The 19969-nt window shown below is 33.4% G+C and overlaps 1 protein-coding gene across 1 annotated transcript in view; it reads right to left on the reverse strand.

The window, feature by feature from the left end:
- The window catches only part of LOC118743854 (protein scabrous), a 152139-nt gene that overhangs the window by 107322 nt on the left and 24848 nt on the right, over positions 1-19969 (reverse strand). Inside the window, exon 2 of the mRNA XM_036476618.1 lies at positions 5060-5467. Coding sequence (XP_036332511.1) covers positions 5060-5467 — 408 coding nt within the window. The remainder of the gene's footprint in view (positions 1-5059; positions 5468-19969) is intronic.

Below are 19969 nucleotides of genomic sequence, written 5' to 3' on the forward strand. Positions count from 1 at the left end.
ACGAGAAGGCGCGTTTTAAGACAAAGGAAATTGTATAACAGAAAAACTCGCAGTGGGCGTGACGCTGCGTGCCTCGAGTAATGTTAAATTTTTACTCTTTCATTATTGTATTTCTTGTAGATTTTCCTCTTATAAGAGCAGAGCTCCGCTGAATCAGGACGCGTGAAACTCTGGCCATTCAATATGAAAAAAGGCATAAATGATCGAGCACGGTTGGCCTTTTGCTTCCAAATATGAAAAATAAATGCTTCTGGGAGGCCTCATTTCTTCAATTTTTTCCGTCTGGGTAATGCTTTACATATGCATGTACATAAGTATGCATGTATGTATACGCATGAATAAACATTAACTTATGTAAATTACGTTAATATTAAGGCTTAATTGCTTTGGGGACTCCCAACGAGAATTTGGTATATAATGGAGACAGGTAAATTAAGTATTTAAGAAACTATGTATCAAGAATATGAAAATATGTTTATGCTTTCAAAAATGGTAATTATTATAGTATGTACCTATGTACACGAGTGGGTGAGTTTGTTTTGTTGGTCTTTTACGTAAAAATCAGCGAGACGTATTTCAATAAAAGTTTGGTGGACCACAAATATGTTATGACCTGGATTAAAGTATAGTATATCTTTTGAGGAGAGTTGCTACAGTGTTAAAAAGTTAAAATCTAGTAATAAGTTAAATAAAATATACAAAAATTAAGTTTTAAAACGATTTATTACGAAGTAATTTCGAAGAGGGTTGCCAGCTGTTCAAAAAGTTAAAATCAATTTAACTAGCAAATTAAATGAGATACTTGTGTGTAAGAGGCTTGTCAGCCCTTTTAGCGTACAAAAACAGTTTGATTAACAAGTTAAATAATCGATAAGATGTTGAAGAAAGCTTCATTTTGAAAATATTTTTGGGGAGGGTTGCCAGCTGTTTGGAAATTCAAAATAAACTTAACTAGCAAGATAAGTGAACTATTGTAATATGAGTGTCAAACGAAAGAGGTTAAATTATGCTTTATTTCTACAACATGCTTAAAGAGGGTTGCCACCATTTAAGAAGCCAAAATAAATTCAATTAACAACTTAAATTACATATTCTATATGGGTATCAAATGAAAGGTGTTTAAGAAAGCTCTATTTTTGAAATATTTCTGACGATGGTTGCCACTTGGTTAGAAATTCAAAAACAATTTAATTTAAAAATTACCTGTACGAAATATTTTAGTGTGGGTGTCAAAATAGATAGGTTTAAGGTTTATTTCGAAAATAATGTTTAGGTTTGCCTTCTGTTTAGAAATTCTAAACCAATTTATTTAGTAAGTTAAAGAAATATTTTTGCCTGTGGTTACCAAACGAGAGATAGCTTTATTTCGAAAATATTTTTGAAGAGAGTTGCCAGCTGTTTCAAAATAAATTTAAATAAGTGAAATAAAATATTTTAATCTGGGTGCCAAATGAGAGAGTTCTTAGGGCTTTCCTCATGTTTCAGGGAACAAGTGTGCTTTGCCTATCGGTCCTGAGTATCAGGATGACCATAAACTCCTTTGATGTGGAAAATTCTAACTATAGCCCTTGTAAAAAGTACGATTTTTTCTACCCCAAATCGCTTGTTCACTTTGAAAAATAATCACAAACAGAATTAATGTGTAGTAAAAGTTCACAGCTTATGTGTGCTCTTTTGCATAGTTGCATTGAAATATTCGCAAATTGACGCTAAATAAAATTAATTCTGTCGGCAGTTAACAGCTCCCCAATGTGCAGCTGTATTTTACATTTTTTTTTTGTAGCATGATGGAAAGGACTGCGCGAATTCGTAGTGAGGATTTACCTTTCACTCTTGTTCATACATATGTATGAATCTATGCATATGGATGTATTTACATTGCACACATTACAATGGATGAGACCAACAGCTGCCACAGTAGTTATTCACTACGGTGGCTTATAAACCACTTGGCAGCATTGAATTGATTGGCAGCTTGTTGAATTGTTGAACATGGTTAGTTCAGCGTCATTTTGTTGAATCATGTTCGCGAGCAACACAAATGTAACTCCCTTAACTAGTACATGTATGTATGTATGTGTTTGCGTGACTAGCGTTTTGGGGCCATCACTTAGTGGTTATTAGGGAATTAGTGTTAGATTAAAATGTAGATTAGTGCACGCGAAATTCTTGCTGCAGTGGGAGCAATTATTTACATACTTACATACATAATATGTACATATGTACTACACACGTATGTACGTACAAACTTATTTATACATTTGGAATGATTTTAACACACAAAATATAATTTTTTATGCAGTCGTTTAAGGAGGCGCCTTTCAAGCACAAATATGGTATTCAATGTAAAATAAACGCGTTAAAAAGAGGTTTAATGTTTTCATGGAGCAGTCATTATTTGCTTTTGGATGTAATAAAATCATTAAGAAAAGCATGTAATACCTAATTGTTAGAACGTTTGTTATTAAATTTTTGAAAATTTACTCAATAATATATTTGGCTACTTTAAGTAGTTTTTTTTTGAGATTATGGTAAACTTTTTTGTTAATTAACCTGATAATACAATTTGATAAATGTTGGTGATTTCTTGCTTCGATCTTTAACAAAACTAGCTTGCTTGCTTGCCTCTAGCGTCCTTTATGTTATTGAATACCAAAATCTGAGTTAAATTTTATTTATAATCTTCTTTAAAACAAAACATTTGTATTATGTTGCACTGGCATTTTTGTAGAATGTACATATGTACGTTAGAGTGGTTAAAATTTTTTTTTTTTGGAAATTAATAAACGCTACCTCAAGTTATTGTTATTTGTGCTAAAAAAAGAGACACGTTTTTTTTATTTTGAAAAAAAAAAGTTTTCTTAGAGGTTGCGCTGGTCTTTTTTTTATAAAAACGCTGATGTTCTCAATTTTTTTATTTTCTTGATATGTTAAAATGCAGCTAAAAATGTGGCTTTTACATAAAATTACTCTTGTATTATTGGGGAACTTTCCCTTAATTACACACCTGTCTTGGACAATTAGAATGGGTCTAGTTCCCGAAAATATGCTCTCGAAAAGACACTAGTAAAATTAAAACGTTGATATTGAACGATTTACGCATTGTCATGGGTTGGAACCCAAACAAACCTCAAACCGCGAAACCTCAAAAAAACTTTTTTTTTTCAAAATAAAAAAATACGTGTCTCTTTTTTTTAACACAAATAACAATAATTTGAGGTAGCGTTTATGAATTTCCAAAAAGAGTGTTTTTATGAACCACTCTAAGGTACGTATATATATGTATAAGAAAAGTAGAGAAAAGAAAGCGGCCACAAAAAGTTCTCTCTGGACCAGGTTTAAATTATCCCAAAAACTCACTGAAAGTATTGGCCCCCCTGGAACCAGAATAATTTTTAATTTGTATGTAAAAGCCAAAGTTTTCAGTCACGATTTATTGAGATTTCATATCTAGGCTAGAAAATACTAATTATTTTTGGCCAAATTGATTAGATAAGGCTAAGGAAAGCTCTGTAGATGAAAAACAGACGCCGAGGTTAACTAAGGGCTATTGAGATATGAGTAGTGATAAAAAGGATACTTAAAAATCAGCCCCGAAATACTGGATAGCTTAGGAGGAAGTGCCTTTCGAGGGGCAGCCGCTATTCGCTTTATTGTGATGCCCATGGATCCCAAAATATTTACCAAATTCGAAATTTTCGGCTTTGCGAACTTACAAAGTTCCTCTGCAAGCATATGGCTCTGGATTTAGCCTAGCTATTGTTAAGGCACCATTTGTTCAATCTGTAGATTGTAAATGAGGTTGATTGAAGATAATCTTTTCTAACTAGATTATCTTCGATGTAATTTTCTGAAATACTAATATTGCATCCCACCAAGGGTGGGCTCACAGTTTTTGTCTGTGCGCCCCACAGTGGGAAATATTGAAACTATTGTTTTTTTTAATTTTTATTTAAATGCTCTTACTTTGATGATCTCGGTGAGATAATTTAATATATTTATCAAAAATTTATTAGGTCGAGCAAGAGCCTCACCTACAAATAAAAAAATCTCTCTATTCAATGATAAAAAGGCTCCAATGTGTTAAAATGTTCTACAATTTTTTTGCCTGTGATATTTTATTACAAGTACCAAACTATATATTTCGCTGCGATATCAATTTGAAACCTTTTTTTTCCATATTTATGGCCGAAAAAAAATATATACAGATCTTTCAAATTGTTGCACAGTGTCGTTCGAACTTGTTACGTGTCAGTTTTTAATTCACGTTTTTTCAGTCGACTTTTTATGGTAAAGCGGTCATATAATGTACCATCAAATATACTAAACAGCACATTTGAATGAAAAAGAAGTAAGCAGTGAAAAAACAAGTTAATTTTATGTTCAGAAAACTGCATTTTGAATGTTCACGAAGCCAGCAACTTCAAGGAACTAACGACCTTAAAACTAAAGAGACGGACTGAGCTCACTTGATCCACTTTAAATTTAATTTGTCAAATATTTTTTGTACATAAATTGTATTTCGTGACTTTTATTAAAATTGCATAAAATTAGATTTAAATGCATTTATACTATTCATCTGTTTTAAACACGGATAGGGGTTATTTGATCCTATTGGCCAACATGTATACAAATAACATTTTTTTGTTACTAAAAAACGAAAATTTAAATATTTTTTTTTTAAATGAGTAAACAGCTTTAATAACTACTTCTAATGCACTTGTGAAATACCTTTGTAGGTATTTAAACGAATAAATATTAAGAAAGTTGAATAAAAACTTAAATAAATATTTTTCGAAATGAGACTACAAGGCAATCCCAATAGTGTGAAAGTCTCATCAACCGTAAAGTTTGTTTTCTTGATCAGCTGATTTCTGAGAAAATTGTCTGACTGGTCGCCACCGCATCGGTTATTTAAGATGAATAGCACTCGAAGTTATTTATAGCCGGCTTAACTCTTATCGCATTGGCAATTTCACAGCAGATACACACTTTAATAATAAATAAGCATATTCCTCCATCTTATCAAACTCATTTGCATGCGGCACAACTGTCTCGCATTTCACTCACCTCATTATTTTCCTCATCGACTTCACTCGATTGCTGTGGCGTTCCCTTGACAACAGTTGGCGTTGGCTCTGCTGTAGCACGCAAGAGCAAGCGTTTGTAGTCTTCCTCCTGCTGCAGCGTTTCCTCACGCAGCTCTTGTATGAAAACCTCATTTTTCTGCTGACGTTCCCTAAGCGCGGCTACCTCCAATTTCAGCTGGGCAAAATCATTGCGTATGGTTGCCAAGTCCTCGTAGCCTTGCCTACGTTGGCTCACACTTTTATTGGCATCGCTGGCAAGTTCTTGTAGTTCGACAAGTTGTTTGCGTATCTCAGCGATCGATTGCTGTAGCCATTCAACGGTGAGACGCTCCTTATTGCTACTTAGGTGACCATCTCGTAATGCAGCGACTTCGCGACTGTGAGAAAATTAAAAAGAAAAGAGAAAATTAAAAATAATAATAAAAGAGAAAATAAGTTTAAAAAAAAAATCTCGTTCAGCATAAGTAAACATGAACGTAGAAAATGAGAAATTGATGTTTACTTTGTAAAATGACATTTCTTCTTTCCCTGTATCTACCCGCAGCGGTCCTTTGGTGTTTGCCTTTGTTTTGCTTTGTTTACGTTAATCTCTTTAATAAAATATTATTCTCCTACTTTACATAAAACAAATTTTATATGCAAACCAAGCGCACGCACACACAGACAAAATCATTCGCGCTCAACTCGTACTGGCATAAAGTCGGGCACACTTAAACAAATATACATTTTTTTCTTTGGTACAGAGCTTTTATTGTTTCATACGGTCAGCTATTCTTCTGCATGAATGTGTATGCGCACAATGCACATGGAAAATGTTTATCTCCGCAAAAAAATCACTCGTCCTTAGCAGGTCATCATCAAATTGAGTGTAAAACCCGCTATTCTGGTATAACACTTCCCCTCGTCACCTGCAGCATCTGTACACGTATGTATATATGTATGTAAGCAACAATAGTGATACCTTAGCCTTCGTGGGCTACAACATTTGCACAATGGCCGCACACTTATCTACGATTCAATGAAGGGCGACGTTGTTTACACACTTGAGTGTTTACTTTGAATTTGCACCCAACCCAATTGGTAGTTAAGAGAGGGAGAGGAAGGTTGAATTAGGGGACAAATGCCGATAAAAAATCCAATAAGTGGATAGAGCTTTGTTGCGAGACTCCCAGCTGGATACAGAAGCAATTATAATTCCAGAATTGTGGCGCAAGATAAGAGTAAAATTTAGAAAAAAATCCGGGTAATGGTAATTGTAAAGGCGCTAGTAGTAATAATGGATTTAGTAATGGTAATGACACAAGTAACGGTAATTGCAGTGGTGAAAACGGTTATTATAGTGGTAATGGTAATTTTGGTGGTAATGGCAATGGTAATGGGAATGGTAATGCTATTGGTAATTCTAATGACAACTATTGTGATTGGTACTGATAATGGTAGTGTTAATTGCAATGAGATATATAATGGTAATGGTAATGATAATGATAGTGTATTGATAATGGTAATCGTAATGTTAATGATAATGATAATGGAAATAATTATGGTTATGGTAATTTTAATGGTAATGCTTATGGTAATGGTAACGGCAGTGCCACAGTTAATGGTAATGGTAACGCTAATGGTAATTTTAATGACAATAGTAATGATGCTGGTAATGGTAGTGTTAATTGTAATGGTAATGGTAATTGTAATGGTAGTGATAATGCTAGTCTATTGATGATGGTAATCGTAATGTTAATGATAATGATAATGGCAATGTTAATGGTAATGGTAATGCTCTTGGCAATCTTAATGGTAATGCATATGGTAATGGCAACGGCAATGTTAATGGTAATGGTAATGATAATGGCAATGGTAATGATATTGGTAAGTCTTTTAAGCGAGAAAATTGTTTTCATTTTTTCTTTCGTCATTTCCTATATGTATTTCCATTTGACATATTATGCATATTATATGCATGACGGGCACATAACCACACATCCCTTTTTTTAGTTGCGAACAAAACGAATGCCAACTGGCCCAATGAGTGTACATAGTACTCCCACCACTGCGGCATTCAATCTGTCATTTTCATTCTGTTTGCTTCAGGTAAACTTTGTGTTTTGCTTTTTTGTATCCTACTGATATCGCTTACGTTTTTCGACTGCAATGCCCATTTTAGTCCACATGAAAATATCCTTGCCCTCTGACTACACATACGCTCGCTAAAATAATCTATTTACATATATACAATAGTATGTGTGTATGTATGCATGTGATTGGTTTACTTTGACTTTGGCTACTCATAATTGCTTTTCAGGCTACTCAGCTGTCTCCATATAAATATTCTCTACTCATTTTTTGTTTCTATTCAAGTCAGTTTTCATTTGTTTTGTTTGCTAAATGTTGTTGTTATTACAACATTTAACTTGGTCTTAAGTTTGTTATTTATGTGCTATTGTTGGCATAAATTTGCTTGTTAAACTTTTTGAGGTGCGTAAAGCAATTTTAAGCTTTCAACTTTTACGTCATTTAAGAGTTTTTATGATTTATTTTTAGTCTATTTGCATTTCACTTTGGTCATTTCGCCAATGTCTTTATAATCATATTGTGCTTAGGCAGCTGGGTGTAGAAGTATGAAAATTTAGCTTCCTTTTACATCCGCTCAATTGTATAGGAGGAAGAGCTAAATACCAACTTTTGTGGGTGTTGTTAGTTATTTTGTTGTTTTTGTTGGCCATTGTTGGTTTTCATGGGTATTATTACTGCGCTTAGCTTGCCGCAAAGCAATTAAAATTCGATTAAGTTAAGTAATTTGTAAAACAATATGAGAATACGAGAGGAGTGTTGCTGTGACTTTGTCTGGCTGAAAATGGATGGGCACAGAACTGAAAGCAAAAATGTATAAAAATTCAATTTAAGCAGGGTATTGGGAAAAGTTAGTTTGTTGTCTTTAAATTTATTGTGAACATACCGGTATGATAAAGATTTAAAAATTGTACTTATGTATTTACATTATATATGCATAGGATTTTTTTAAGAGACTAGTTATTTAATAGAAACATATATTTATATTTTAAAATATTTGTTTATTTAATTAAGTTAAGAAATGTTATAAAACAATTAGCTTTAATAGTTTTTAATCTCTTTAGTTCCTTCACGCTTACATGCCTTCAATTACTTAGGGCCAAGTTCACAGTGCGTAGTTAACCACTGATAGGAATTTAGCTATTGACTTTCATATTCAAAAGTCAAATTCGAATAGAAAGGTATTGATTTTTAGAATTTGGATATTATCAGGCGATATGAATTTCTATAGTTAACTACATAGTGGCTCTGAATATAAATTCAAAGCTAAACTCTTGCTGGTGGTTAAGTTAACAGTCGTTTAACTAAGCACTGTGAATCTGGCCCCTAGCGCAAAAGCGTTGAACACTGACTTAGGAATGCTTGAGAATTGATGTAACTGCGTTATTGAGGTCTCGTTAACACTGGATAATTAATTCTCATGCGTATTTAGAAAGTCGGAACTAAGATTTTTAAAAATGATGAAATAAATCGAAGTTCAGTGGAGTCCAGCATAAACTTTCAGCGGTTAATGGTCAAAAATACCTGAGCATGTATACACAGAAGAAAAACTACTGCTTGAACGATAGAATATAATCCGCTGAGACGTACCTAACTAAGAACTAACGACGTTTTAGCACGGCTATAAATAGTGACGGACAAACAGAAACTATTCAGAACGAAAAATGACACTGAAAATGGCACAGCGCCGAAACCGGTTTATATCCAAACCAAATTTGACAAGGGATGACGGAAAATCGTTCCACATTACATAGCCAAAAATATATTTACTGGCCAAAAAGTAGTGGGCAGGCACTGTGGCCAATGGTAATCATCTGCTACTACCCGTGCATGGTTGTAAGTCATGCAGAGTCCGCAAAAAACTGCGGAAGCATTGGCTGGAAGATGCGTCAGACTAGGCCTAGCATACTGTGAAATGCCATCAAATTATAACTTAAGAAAGGATTATTAAATGGCAGTTGAGAATTGCATGTGAAAAAAATTTCATAAAGAAAATCGGAAACTGGGCTCTTTCCCAGGCGCTGAGAAATGTTACATATTGTAACCCAAAAATATTCAACATGGTTTCTTCTTAATTGTGGATCAGTTGGACTCTTAATCAAAAGGTTTACTATTCTTCCGCTTTAATAACAAAAAATTTTTACTTCTTTGGCGACGCAAGTCATCGCATTTTCTATAATAAAAATAAGTCATTGGTTGATTCTTCTGCATATTTAATGCTCGAACAAGATTTAAATATATGTAAATTTTGAAAAGACTAGAGTCAATTTGCCAGACACATAAACACTATATAGGAATTATTTTACACAGCATCGTCCTTGGTGCGCCACATGCACACAACATCATTTGACGGCTCATTACACTTTCATACACAAGCGCTTGATATAAATATGTATATGTATATAAATATATGTATAGTAGAAACGCCCATTTGGTTTCAAATAGTACTCAATCACACTAAAGTATGTCAGCTAAGTCACTCAAAGCTGTACAAGTACTATGTGTGAATGTGATTACTGTAAGTGGTTTTGGGTAAAATGTGGTAACCAGTAAAATGTGGCCACAAAGCCGATTACGGATTTAAAAACTCTTACATAGTTATGTGTGATGTACGTATATGCATATACAAGCATATGTATGTACGTATTTATATTACAAATAAATTCTATAAATATGCCTTAGTGGTTAAATAGATATAAGGACAAGAAGTCGTCTCAAGTGGTTAAAATTTTTGGAATTTTTTTAGCTAAACTTTGTGAAGCTTTAAGTTGCTAGGGAAAATGATTTTAAAATGTTTCATTCTATTTAACACATTATCTTAGGCATTTTAAAAAGAAAGTTCGATATAGCCAGTTTTATTTGATATTCACCGGAATTTCGCCATTGACCTCCACTCCGTCTAAAGTCGCTTTAGTATACTGTAATTGTATGCAAAGGCCGCTAATACTATTTGAGCTTTCGGTTGAATTTTGTTCCATGATTGCTTCGTTTGTTCTATTAAAATAATGTCATTAGCTCTGCCTCCAACCCCTACGGCTGTGTATCTTTCTAAACCTAATATAAATTTCATTTACATTTTAAATTGCTTTGACATTTCGTGCACCATTTGTTGACACTTTTCGAGGGCAATGATTATCTACATATACTTGCTTGCCTTGCAGGAAATTTAAAAAATGGAAAATTACAGAATTTGAATTTAGTAGTCTAGACCCATGATTCAATAATTAAAGGTTTGCTCGTTAGTGACATTAGAGTTTTGACACTCCTTTAGCTCCCTTACAAAAGCTTTGCACACACACACGAACCCACATACAGTGGCTTGCTAAGGGAGCCCATTTTCTCAAGAGGGAGCGAGAAAACTGTTTTTTGAGCAAACCTTTTATTATTGAATCATGGTCTAGACCTGCGTTCCGGATGAATAAATAAATTTTCATATAACCCAGTTGCTGTCACGATTGCTTTGAAGCTTACCTAACACGCTTAAATCTGGAAGAGTCTCTTTACCTGAGAAAAAAAGTCTCTCATTCATCAGTCATGGTGAAAAGCTATATTGAATGAAAGCACTTGTATCTATATATAATTTAGCTCGCGTCGCTCCAGCAGCCACAGTGGCCGAGTGAGCAAAGCATAGTCGTGTCGTTCGAAAGATCCGAGTTTGAGTCTCGGGCAGCGGATTTTTTTAAATTAAAATAAATTGTTTTATTTTTCAATTGAATTTTTAGATTTTATAATTTTAAAAAGAAAAAAACGTGTACATATTAAATTTTAAGATAGTTCTTTTATGTATTTTTTTCCTTTTTTATTAACAGTTTTTTGCTTTCTCCATTTAATTATCTTATAATGTTTAGTTGTTATTCTTTTTAAAAGCAGAATATTTTTTATTTATATTAATTCTTAGGAACTCATGTTATTTTTTTTTTGCCTTTTTAAAAATTTGTTTTTTGTTTTAAGTTGAGTTTTATTTATCTTCTCAGATTTGGTTGCTTAAAATGAAAAACTGTATTTCTTAATTTCATTTGATTTTTAGAAACTTATTTTATTTATTTTTTATTTTTTTGTTTTAATTTAACTTATTTATTTTTTTTTAACTTATTTTGTTTTTATTTCGTTAATTTCATTATCTTAAATATTTAGATTTTATTGTTTTTAAAGAAATTTTTTTTTTTTATATCATTTAGGTTTCTTTAAATTTCTAGATTTTAATGTAAAAATAAAAATATTTTTTTGTAATATTTAATTTTTAGTTACTATTTTCTTCATTTTGGGTTAAATTTTTTTTCTAACTAGGTTTAAGATGTAAAACATCATGTAAACAGAATAATTATTTTTATTTTCATTTAATAAAAAAAAAAATATTTATTTTTTATTATTATTTATTTTTTAATTTTGTATTTAATTTTTTTTCTTATTTAGTTTTAAGTTTAAAAACGAATCAAAATAAATTTTTTTATTTTCATTTAATTAAAAACAAAAATTTTATTAATTGCTTTATTTTAATTTTTCTCTTTTTAGATTTGATTTTCTTTTATTAATTACTTTTGACTATTTTTATATAAGAAATAAAATAGAGCAGCAATACGCTAAGACATTCTCGTTAGCAGATCTTTGTTTTCGTCGTTCGAAAGACAGTAGAGAGCTTTCAAGATGGTTGCCAGAATTAGTTGGAGTTGGAAGGCAGTTGCCAGAATTGGTTGATAGGGTGGTATGAAATGACTCACAAACTGAAAACACTAGAAGAGTAACGCACGTGTGTGCTTCGTGCTCAAACCGCCTCCGGACAAAATACTTGACGGTAGTATCCGGGGGGAAAATACGGCACAGTACGGTAGAACTTTTAGTTCGGGTTATATGTAGTCCCATCCCCGTAAAAAAGGCTCCTTTTTCCTGTAGGGCAATTCAACACATTCATGCAAGCGCACATGCATATTATATTCTCGTATAGCAGTAAAAACAAAGTTTATGTAAATATCTACACACTACCAAAAATATGTATCGGCATCCAACCATTTGTGGGCTACATACACATACCTGTGTGCCTAACCGATATTCACGCTAGCCAAAAATATCATTGTATACATACCTACGTATGTATGTACGTACTTATAAGAACATATATTTACACATTAAAATGCATGTGTGTAAGCCCAATGAGCATCGAATGCCTGGCAGTTGACTTTTGATTGGCATTTTTAGTATCCAGCTCACAACACACACACATGCACTTACATAATATGTATATGTACATACATATAAGCAAAATACCTCAGCATATTCAGCAGGCCTAATCAGGGGTCAAAAGCATTAATGGTTTGTAGTTTGAGGTTAGGTTACATTTTGCATAAATAAATTGCATGCTTGTTTAAACATATGTATGTTCACACATATTTATGTATGTATGTACTACGTTTAGCTCAGTTGACAATGAAATACGAGTACAGCCACAGAGCAAGTCTCAAAACGACGTAAAGGTTGCGAAGGTGTGCACTGCTAATAACTACCTTTGATAGAGTTCAACATTTTCTAAATATTTAAGGCATTTTGGTATTTTTGTAACTGCGAAAGATGCATTTGACAAATGAACCGTGACACGACAGTCGAGAAAGTGAAGGTTTTGTGTAACTAATATTTATTTTTTCCATATATTTATGGTATCTTGTTGTTGTATTTACCAAGTGAGAGGTTTGCTTCTAGCAAACACTTTGCTGTTAATCTGAGACAACTTAAAAACTTAGGCAATTTTTAACAATTATTTAGTTTTGAAATGGTTTCTTTTCATTTACAATGCTTTGTTGTGGGTATATTTTTGTTGCTTAATTAGGTTGTTAAAAAAAAGCAGTTTTGACTCCTTCCGTGACTGTGTATTGAATAACAATTCCTACATATATTTTTGGCAGCCGAAATATTTCTAGTACATACTTCGTTCTTAAATTTATTTTAAACTTAAATATTTTTAGTTTCTACGAGAAGTAAAATGTTGAATACCTAACGCTAGACCTAAGAAAGCATTGAGTTACATGGTTTTCTATGATCTCTACAGTGGCTAAAAAAATACCATTGCATTTTAGCAATTTTTTTTTTTTGTTGAAAGTGTCACTAATTTTCTTCCAAACATATTAGTTATGTTCTACAATGTTTGTTTTTTTTTGTTTGTGTGGAGAAGAATGCGCAAAACCATCAAGGATACGCAGACGAGATTTTATAAATTCATAATTTAAACGGCCTAAATACCTCAACTTTTTTAAATAATAACGAGCTGTAACAGAAATAAATTATAACATCATTAAATTATTTTTCATATTTGTATAAAAACTTGGGGTAAAACCCGCGGGTATAAGCTAGTGGCCTATATAAACTTAAAATTCCGCTGAATAAATTTACATATAAATGTATATATTAAGTGTCACCCAAACTTGAATCTTCTGAGGATTAAGATGGAAGACTTATATAGTCTATAAAGTCTATAAGGTATAAAGTATAATGGAAGATAATACAATTTTTAGCCTAAAAGAGGAAACTTTAACGCAGGGTAGACAAAATTGTGATGAGATCGAGCAAACCTTGGGTTTGACTAGAATTTATGTATAATAACATCTGGGAAAAGTTTTAAGGTACAAAATAAGTATTCGCGTAAGTGAAAAAAATATATATATTCACCACCTTTGATTTCGAAATGCAAATCAATTCTTCCGACCAGCCCTCAAACATTGAAAAAAAAAATGAAATCATTACTGTGCAAAACATCATCAGGTTACTAATATTCGACAATAATTTATTTGTATTAAATGTTTTCGAACTAAAAACGTGAATTGTAATTTTTTTAAGTTGCGCCTTTTCTTGAAAAAATTAATGAGTTCGCATTAGTACTCAGCAGCTCCAAATTAATTAGAATAATTTTTTTAAAAAAGTAATTTTTTATAGCTGTTCTTTCAAGCGATAAATTTCAATGTAGGTCATGGAAATTTTATACATTATTTCTTAGGTGCCAGTGCGCCGATATTTCCTGACTAAAAGTGTTTCAGCGTAACAGCCAAATGAAAAGCTCTCGAGTCTAGAAGTATAGCCTTTATAATAAATAAATGCGTTCTATCAATGCTAAGAACACGTAAAATCAGTCACTTAATACAGTAGTAATGCCGATTGTAACCTATGCATCATGAGCAATGCAACTTCACATTGAACCATTGCTAGTTCTACACGAATTTGGGTGATAAACCACAACTACCATGTTACTCCCCGAGGGGCCGCACCATGAACAGACCTAGTTGGTGCGCACCCTCCTTTTCCCAGGAGAGGTTGCTCAACTCGCTCAACTTTCGCAACGGTTCGATTTGCTTAATTTGCACATCACCATTCTCTACCAATTTTTTCTACGGTTTTCCATCATTTTCATCGTTTTTCCATCATTCCCTTCATTTGCCATCATCTCATTCATTTTAATTTTCACAATATTTCTAATCGTGCTTGTGTTGCTGGCGCTTTTCTTGCAATTGGAATGCAGGGAATCTACTTTAAATTGAGAGATTTGGTACACAGATGGATCAAAACTTGGTAACGATAAAACTGGGGCTGGCATATTTAGGCCGAACTTAAAAATATCGATACCAATGGGTAGCTACCCAACCATTTTTCAAGCGCAGATCCGTGCAATAGAAATTTTTGGCAAAAAAGAATGCCTTGGAAGAGGCACATCCTCGAAATATATCTGCATTATGTCGGCAAATCAGGCAGCCTGACTGGCACTGAAGTCCCACAAAATAAATTCTCAGCTAGCGTATTATTACAAATAGTGTCTTATTAGGACGGGTACCGGCCCATAAAAGTCATAACAGTAACGAGGGGGCTAACTGCCTAGCGAAAAGGAGCTACCGCAGTATTCAATGGTCCAGAACCATTTTGTTGGCTTACTATAGCACACATAAAGGAGATCATAAAAAAATGGCTCGATAAAATGTTCAAGAGAGGATGTACAGCTACATATCCTTTTCTAGCACATTCGTCCGCTTCCTCATTTCCTGGGACACCGTTGTGCCCGGGACCCACTAATGGTTGATTATGTGTTGCTGAAAAGCTTCTAGGAATCTTCGGCATTCCTAAACACATATCGAGTTAGTCGTTTTCGACCCTGAGGCTTTGATAGTTACCTAACTGTCAACGACAACGGCAAGTTTAGATGGAGCTAGGTCGATCATGCCCACCAGCCTGGCCGCCATATCGATTGCATATATCTCAGCCTGAAAAACACTGCAGTGATCCGGGAGTCTATAAGACTCTCTCAGAGATACCTGCTGAGAGAAGACTCTAAATCCTGTTCCGACATCCATTTTGGAAACGCCAGCACACATCCTCTGTGTTTTTTTATACCCGAGCGCACTTGTGCACAAGGGTATTATAACTTTGTTCGCATAACGGTTGTTTGTAACAGGCAAAACGAATCGAGATAGATATAGACAAATGTATACATAAATGATCAGGATGAAAAGAGAAATCGATTAAGCGGTGACTGTCTGTCCGTCCGTCCGTCTGTCCGTCTGTGCACACGATAACTCGAGTAAAAATTGAGATATCTTAACGAAACTTGGTATGTGCACTTCCTTCGGGCGTAGGACGGACGGTATTGAAAATGGGCAAAATCGGACAATAACCACGCCTACCTCCCATATAACGGTAATTTTCAGAAATACAAAAACTGCGATATTTTAGTAACTACTGAAGATAATTCACTCAAAATTGATATTTATAATAAATTTTAGACGAAAAATAAGAATATTAACATTTTTTTGAAAATGGGCGTAGCCACGCCCACTTATGGTTACATGTGTATATCTTGGTAACCGGTGCATCAATTTATTCCAAACTTTGCACAATTGTTGGCCTTGATACAGCATACTAAATGGCCGAAAATTTTAAAAATTGGACAATAACCACGCCCACTTCCCATATAACGGTAATTTTCAGAAATACGAATACTGCGATATTTTAGTAACTACTGAAGATTATTCACTCAAAATTGATATTTACAATAAGTTTTAGACGAAAAATAAGAATATTATAAATTTTTGGAAAATGGGCGTAGCCACGCCCAGTTATGTTTACATGTGTATATATCTTGGTAACCGCTGCACCAATTTCTTCCAAACTTAGCACAGTTGTTAACCTTGGTATAACATACGAAATGGCCGAAAATTTTTAAAATAGGACAATAATCCCATATAACGGTAATTTAGAGAAATACGAAATCTTCGATAAATCAGTAATTATTGAAGCTAATTTATTCAAAATTGATGCTTGCAACAATTCGTTACCAAGAAATACGTTTAGGATACAATTTTGAAAAATGGGCGTGGCACCGCCCACTTATGATCACATATATGTATCTCGGTAACCGTTCTACCAATTTACCAAACTCGGTGTGGTTATTGTACTTGCCACATAGAAGCAAAACGTTGAAACTTATTGAAATCGAACTAAAATTACGGCCGCTTTTCATATAACAGTAAATTTCAGATATGCTTGAAACTTCAATATTTCGAAATTTAAGGACGCTAATTTACTCAAAATGGATACACCTCGGTTTACCATGTAGCGATAGCTTTCGGAAAGGTGAAAAACATATATTTAATACTTGCGCCGGGTATTTAATGTTCGGCTCCGCCCGAACTTAGACTTTTTTACTTGTTTTCAATTAATTTATTAAAATTTTCAAGGAATGAAACCGAAACCCAAACCGAAACCGTAACCGTTTAAAACCGTTTCGTTTTTCAAAACCGAAACCGAAACCGTAACCGTTATCTTAACCTGAAAAGCAACGATACCGAAACCATTTCAATCACAGGTTTCAATCGGTTTCCAGAAATTTACAAAAATAATAAATCAAAATTTCTTTAAAATAAATGATTTATTTAACCAAATTTTTTTTATTTATTAAGTAAGTATGTCAAGGTAACTTTTCGCAAAAAGGCCACTAAAATGGTGCCTAATAAATTAAATCTCGGATCTGGCATCGGTTATTTGGAAGAAGTCATTTTGATTTTCATTTTCACGTGTATAGTTGTAAAGGACACAGAAATGAAGGGGTTTCATAATTATGTAGTTAATATATGACGAAAATAACAATTATATTTTAGTTTTCATACACCTTTAGTTTTACAGCAAAAAGGAAACATTTAAGTGAATCTGGTGATGACGTGGTTGCTGTGTATCTGTGTAGTTTTCAGCGAAAACTGGTTTTCGTTTGACAGATTTTACATGAACGAAAACACAAGTTTAAGGTCAAAAACCAGTTTTAGCAACGAAAACATGTTTCTGATGTCGGTCAGAACATGGTATAAGTGACAAAAACAAGAAAAAACGTGAATCAGCTGTTTCTCGACTTGTGGGCACGAAATGTGGTTTTGCGTTCCCGTACTTCTGGACTTTGTTCCATTTTTGAAAGAAAATGTTTCTCTTATTCTTTAATTACCAAATCCGGTCCGGATTGTTAGGGAAAGAACCTAGTGTTGATATTATCAGTGAACTGTAATTTTCAATTTTCTTTCCTCAACCTTTAAGACATTGTGATTTAAATAATATCAACAAAATTTCTGTGAAAAACCGAAACCGGAACGAAACCGAAACCAAAACCGAAATAAATTTTGAGGAACGAAACCAAAACCGAAACCCAAACCGGAACGTTATTTTGAATCGGTTTCATTCCTTGAAAATTTTTTATAAACTTAAGCCTTAATTTGTGTTTTCTTGTTGTTTTTTTTTATAACTCAAGCAATAATATTACAAAGAACTTATCTTAAGCCACCAAACACTTGCTCTGGCATCATTAGTGCAAATCGTTACTGAGTTGGTAAAATCCCACAGCCATTAACATTACAAATACCAATGCGACTATCAGCGGATAAAGTAATGCAGATGCCTTTATTGCACACTCGCACTGTTTTAAAGTGAGTTTATTGCAGTCGTTACAGCCAGTTTCTCTAGGATTTGTAGGTGTTTTGTGTAGCAGCACTCATTCACTCCCACTACAATCACACCCGACGGTGGTGCTACGTTGCGTATGAGTAACTTTTTAATGGCATTTCAACCTGAAACTCTATAACCATTACTATTGTTGGAGTGTTGTGTTGCATGGAAGTAATTTTTGTTTTTGTTGTTCTTACTGTTGTTGATAGTTTGTTTCAACTATATAAATGCATGAAATATGTTGCTGTAGTAGTTGCGGTATTTTTGTTGCCATTGCTAAGTTAATTCTACAAATGTTGCTAACTCCAGGTGGTTTTAGTAGTTTACGTTTGCGTTTTCCGTTTGTTGGCAGCGAGCAAATATTTCGGGAGTATATGTATGTATGTACATGTGTGATTTTTTTCTTGTGTACGTTAGATATGTATGTATGTGGTTGCAATAGTTAAACATTATTTGCAGGTTTCTTTTCTTGTATGTATGTACATGTGCTTGCATTTGCTTTTTTGAGTAGATACGCCTACATATTTATAAAAGTTTTCTACATAATAATAGTAGCTTAGTTTTGTATTTAAGTTTTTTCACACAAAAAGCTTGCATTTAATTTTTCTTTGTATTATATTTGCATACAAATGAGTCATTCTTCCCACATGGTATGTGTATACAAAAAGTAAGCGTAAGCCTTTTTTGTGTGCTTTGTGATATCTACAATGAGCCGCAATTAAGCAAGTTGTGATGAAAAAGAAAGACATATTTTAGTATGCACGCTGCTCGTAGTCCTTTACTCAAGCAATGACTAATCCAACTGAATTGCATTTTTTTAAGAAATATTTTAGCTACTTAAATATTAAGTTGTTTATTTTTGAATACCTTGCAAATGAATTTCGTTTTTTTTCTATCTTAGTCCAAAAAAAATATTTCCGGTTTTCTCTTCAAAAATTTCCACCAATTTATTGCACAGTTTTATTTTCAGTATTCTTGTGTTCATCTTATTTTCCGTTCCATGCTCTTTATTTACTCCAATTGTGCACTCTATAAAATTTATATTCAATTTTGTGCTCGTACATACGTGTGTATGTATGTGAGTGGGTCATCATTCTGCCAAATATTTCCAACGAATTCATGACACAGCGGTTTTCAATATTAAATGCGTCGGCATCAAAAAGCTGACATGTGATTTGTTGTATTTGCTTTTGTTGTTCGTACAAGCCACTGCTGGTGGTAGTAATCCTGTGCTGCTTGTGGTGGTGGTATTCGTGGCGGTAGTGGTCGAGGTGTTAGTGATGCGGCTTTTGCCGCTTTTGCTGTATAATGAATATTTTTTTTTTCATTGTGGTTAAGTAATGAAATCTCAAAGCAAAATTTTGCTTAGTTACGCATATTTTCATTTGGTTGACGAATGTATTTTGAAACGATTTAAAAATTAATATGCACTGCATATGGGAATAAGTCAGAAAATGAAAAAGAAATGAAAACAACTTTAAATAAATTTCCCAGAATTAAGAGCATTAAAGGAATTAGTGATTAAATTGGTAAAAATAAGACGAGAGCTGCATGTTCGTATTTATTTTTTTAAAAATACACTTTTTTTTGTACGCGCTTTATATTTCAACTTAACTTTCCTTTTCAGAAAACGCGTTTATGAAAGATTTTTATTTACAAATCGACAGCTGAGTTCGAAAACGCCCTATCTCAGAATTTTATGGAAGAATGCCCTATTTCAGAATTCGGTTCAGAAACGCCCCATCTCAGCTGCCGCTTCAAAAATGCCCTGCATCAAAATATTTTCAGTTGAGCACCCTATGTGTTTTTGAGCCATTTTCTGAGATAGGACATTTTCGAACCAGCTGCCGAGAGAGGCC

Source organism: Rhagoletis pomonella, unplaced genomic scaffold (genome assembly GCF_013731165.1).
Source record: "Rhagoletis pomonella isolate Grant_MI unplaced genomic scaffold, Rhpom_1.0 Rhpom_scaffold_00007, whole genome shotgun sequence".
Lineage (NCBI taxonomy): Eukaryota > Metazoa > Arthropoda > Insecta > Diptera > Tephritidae > Rhagoletis > Rhagoletis pomonella.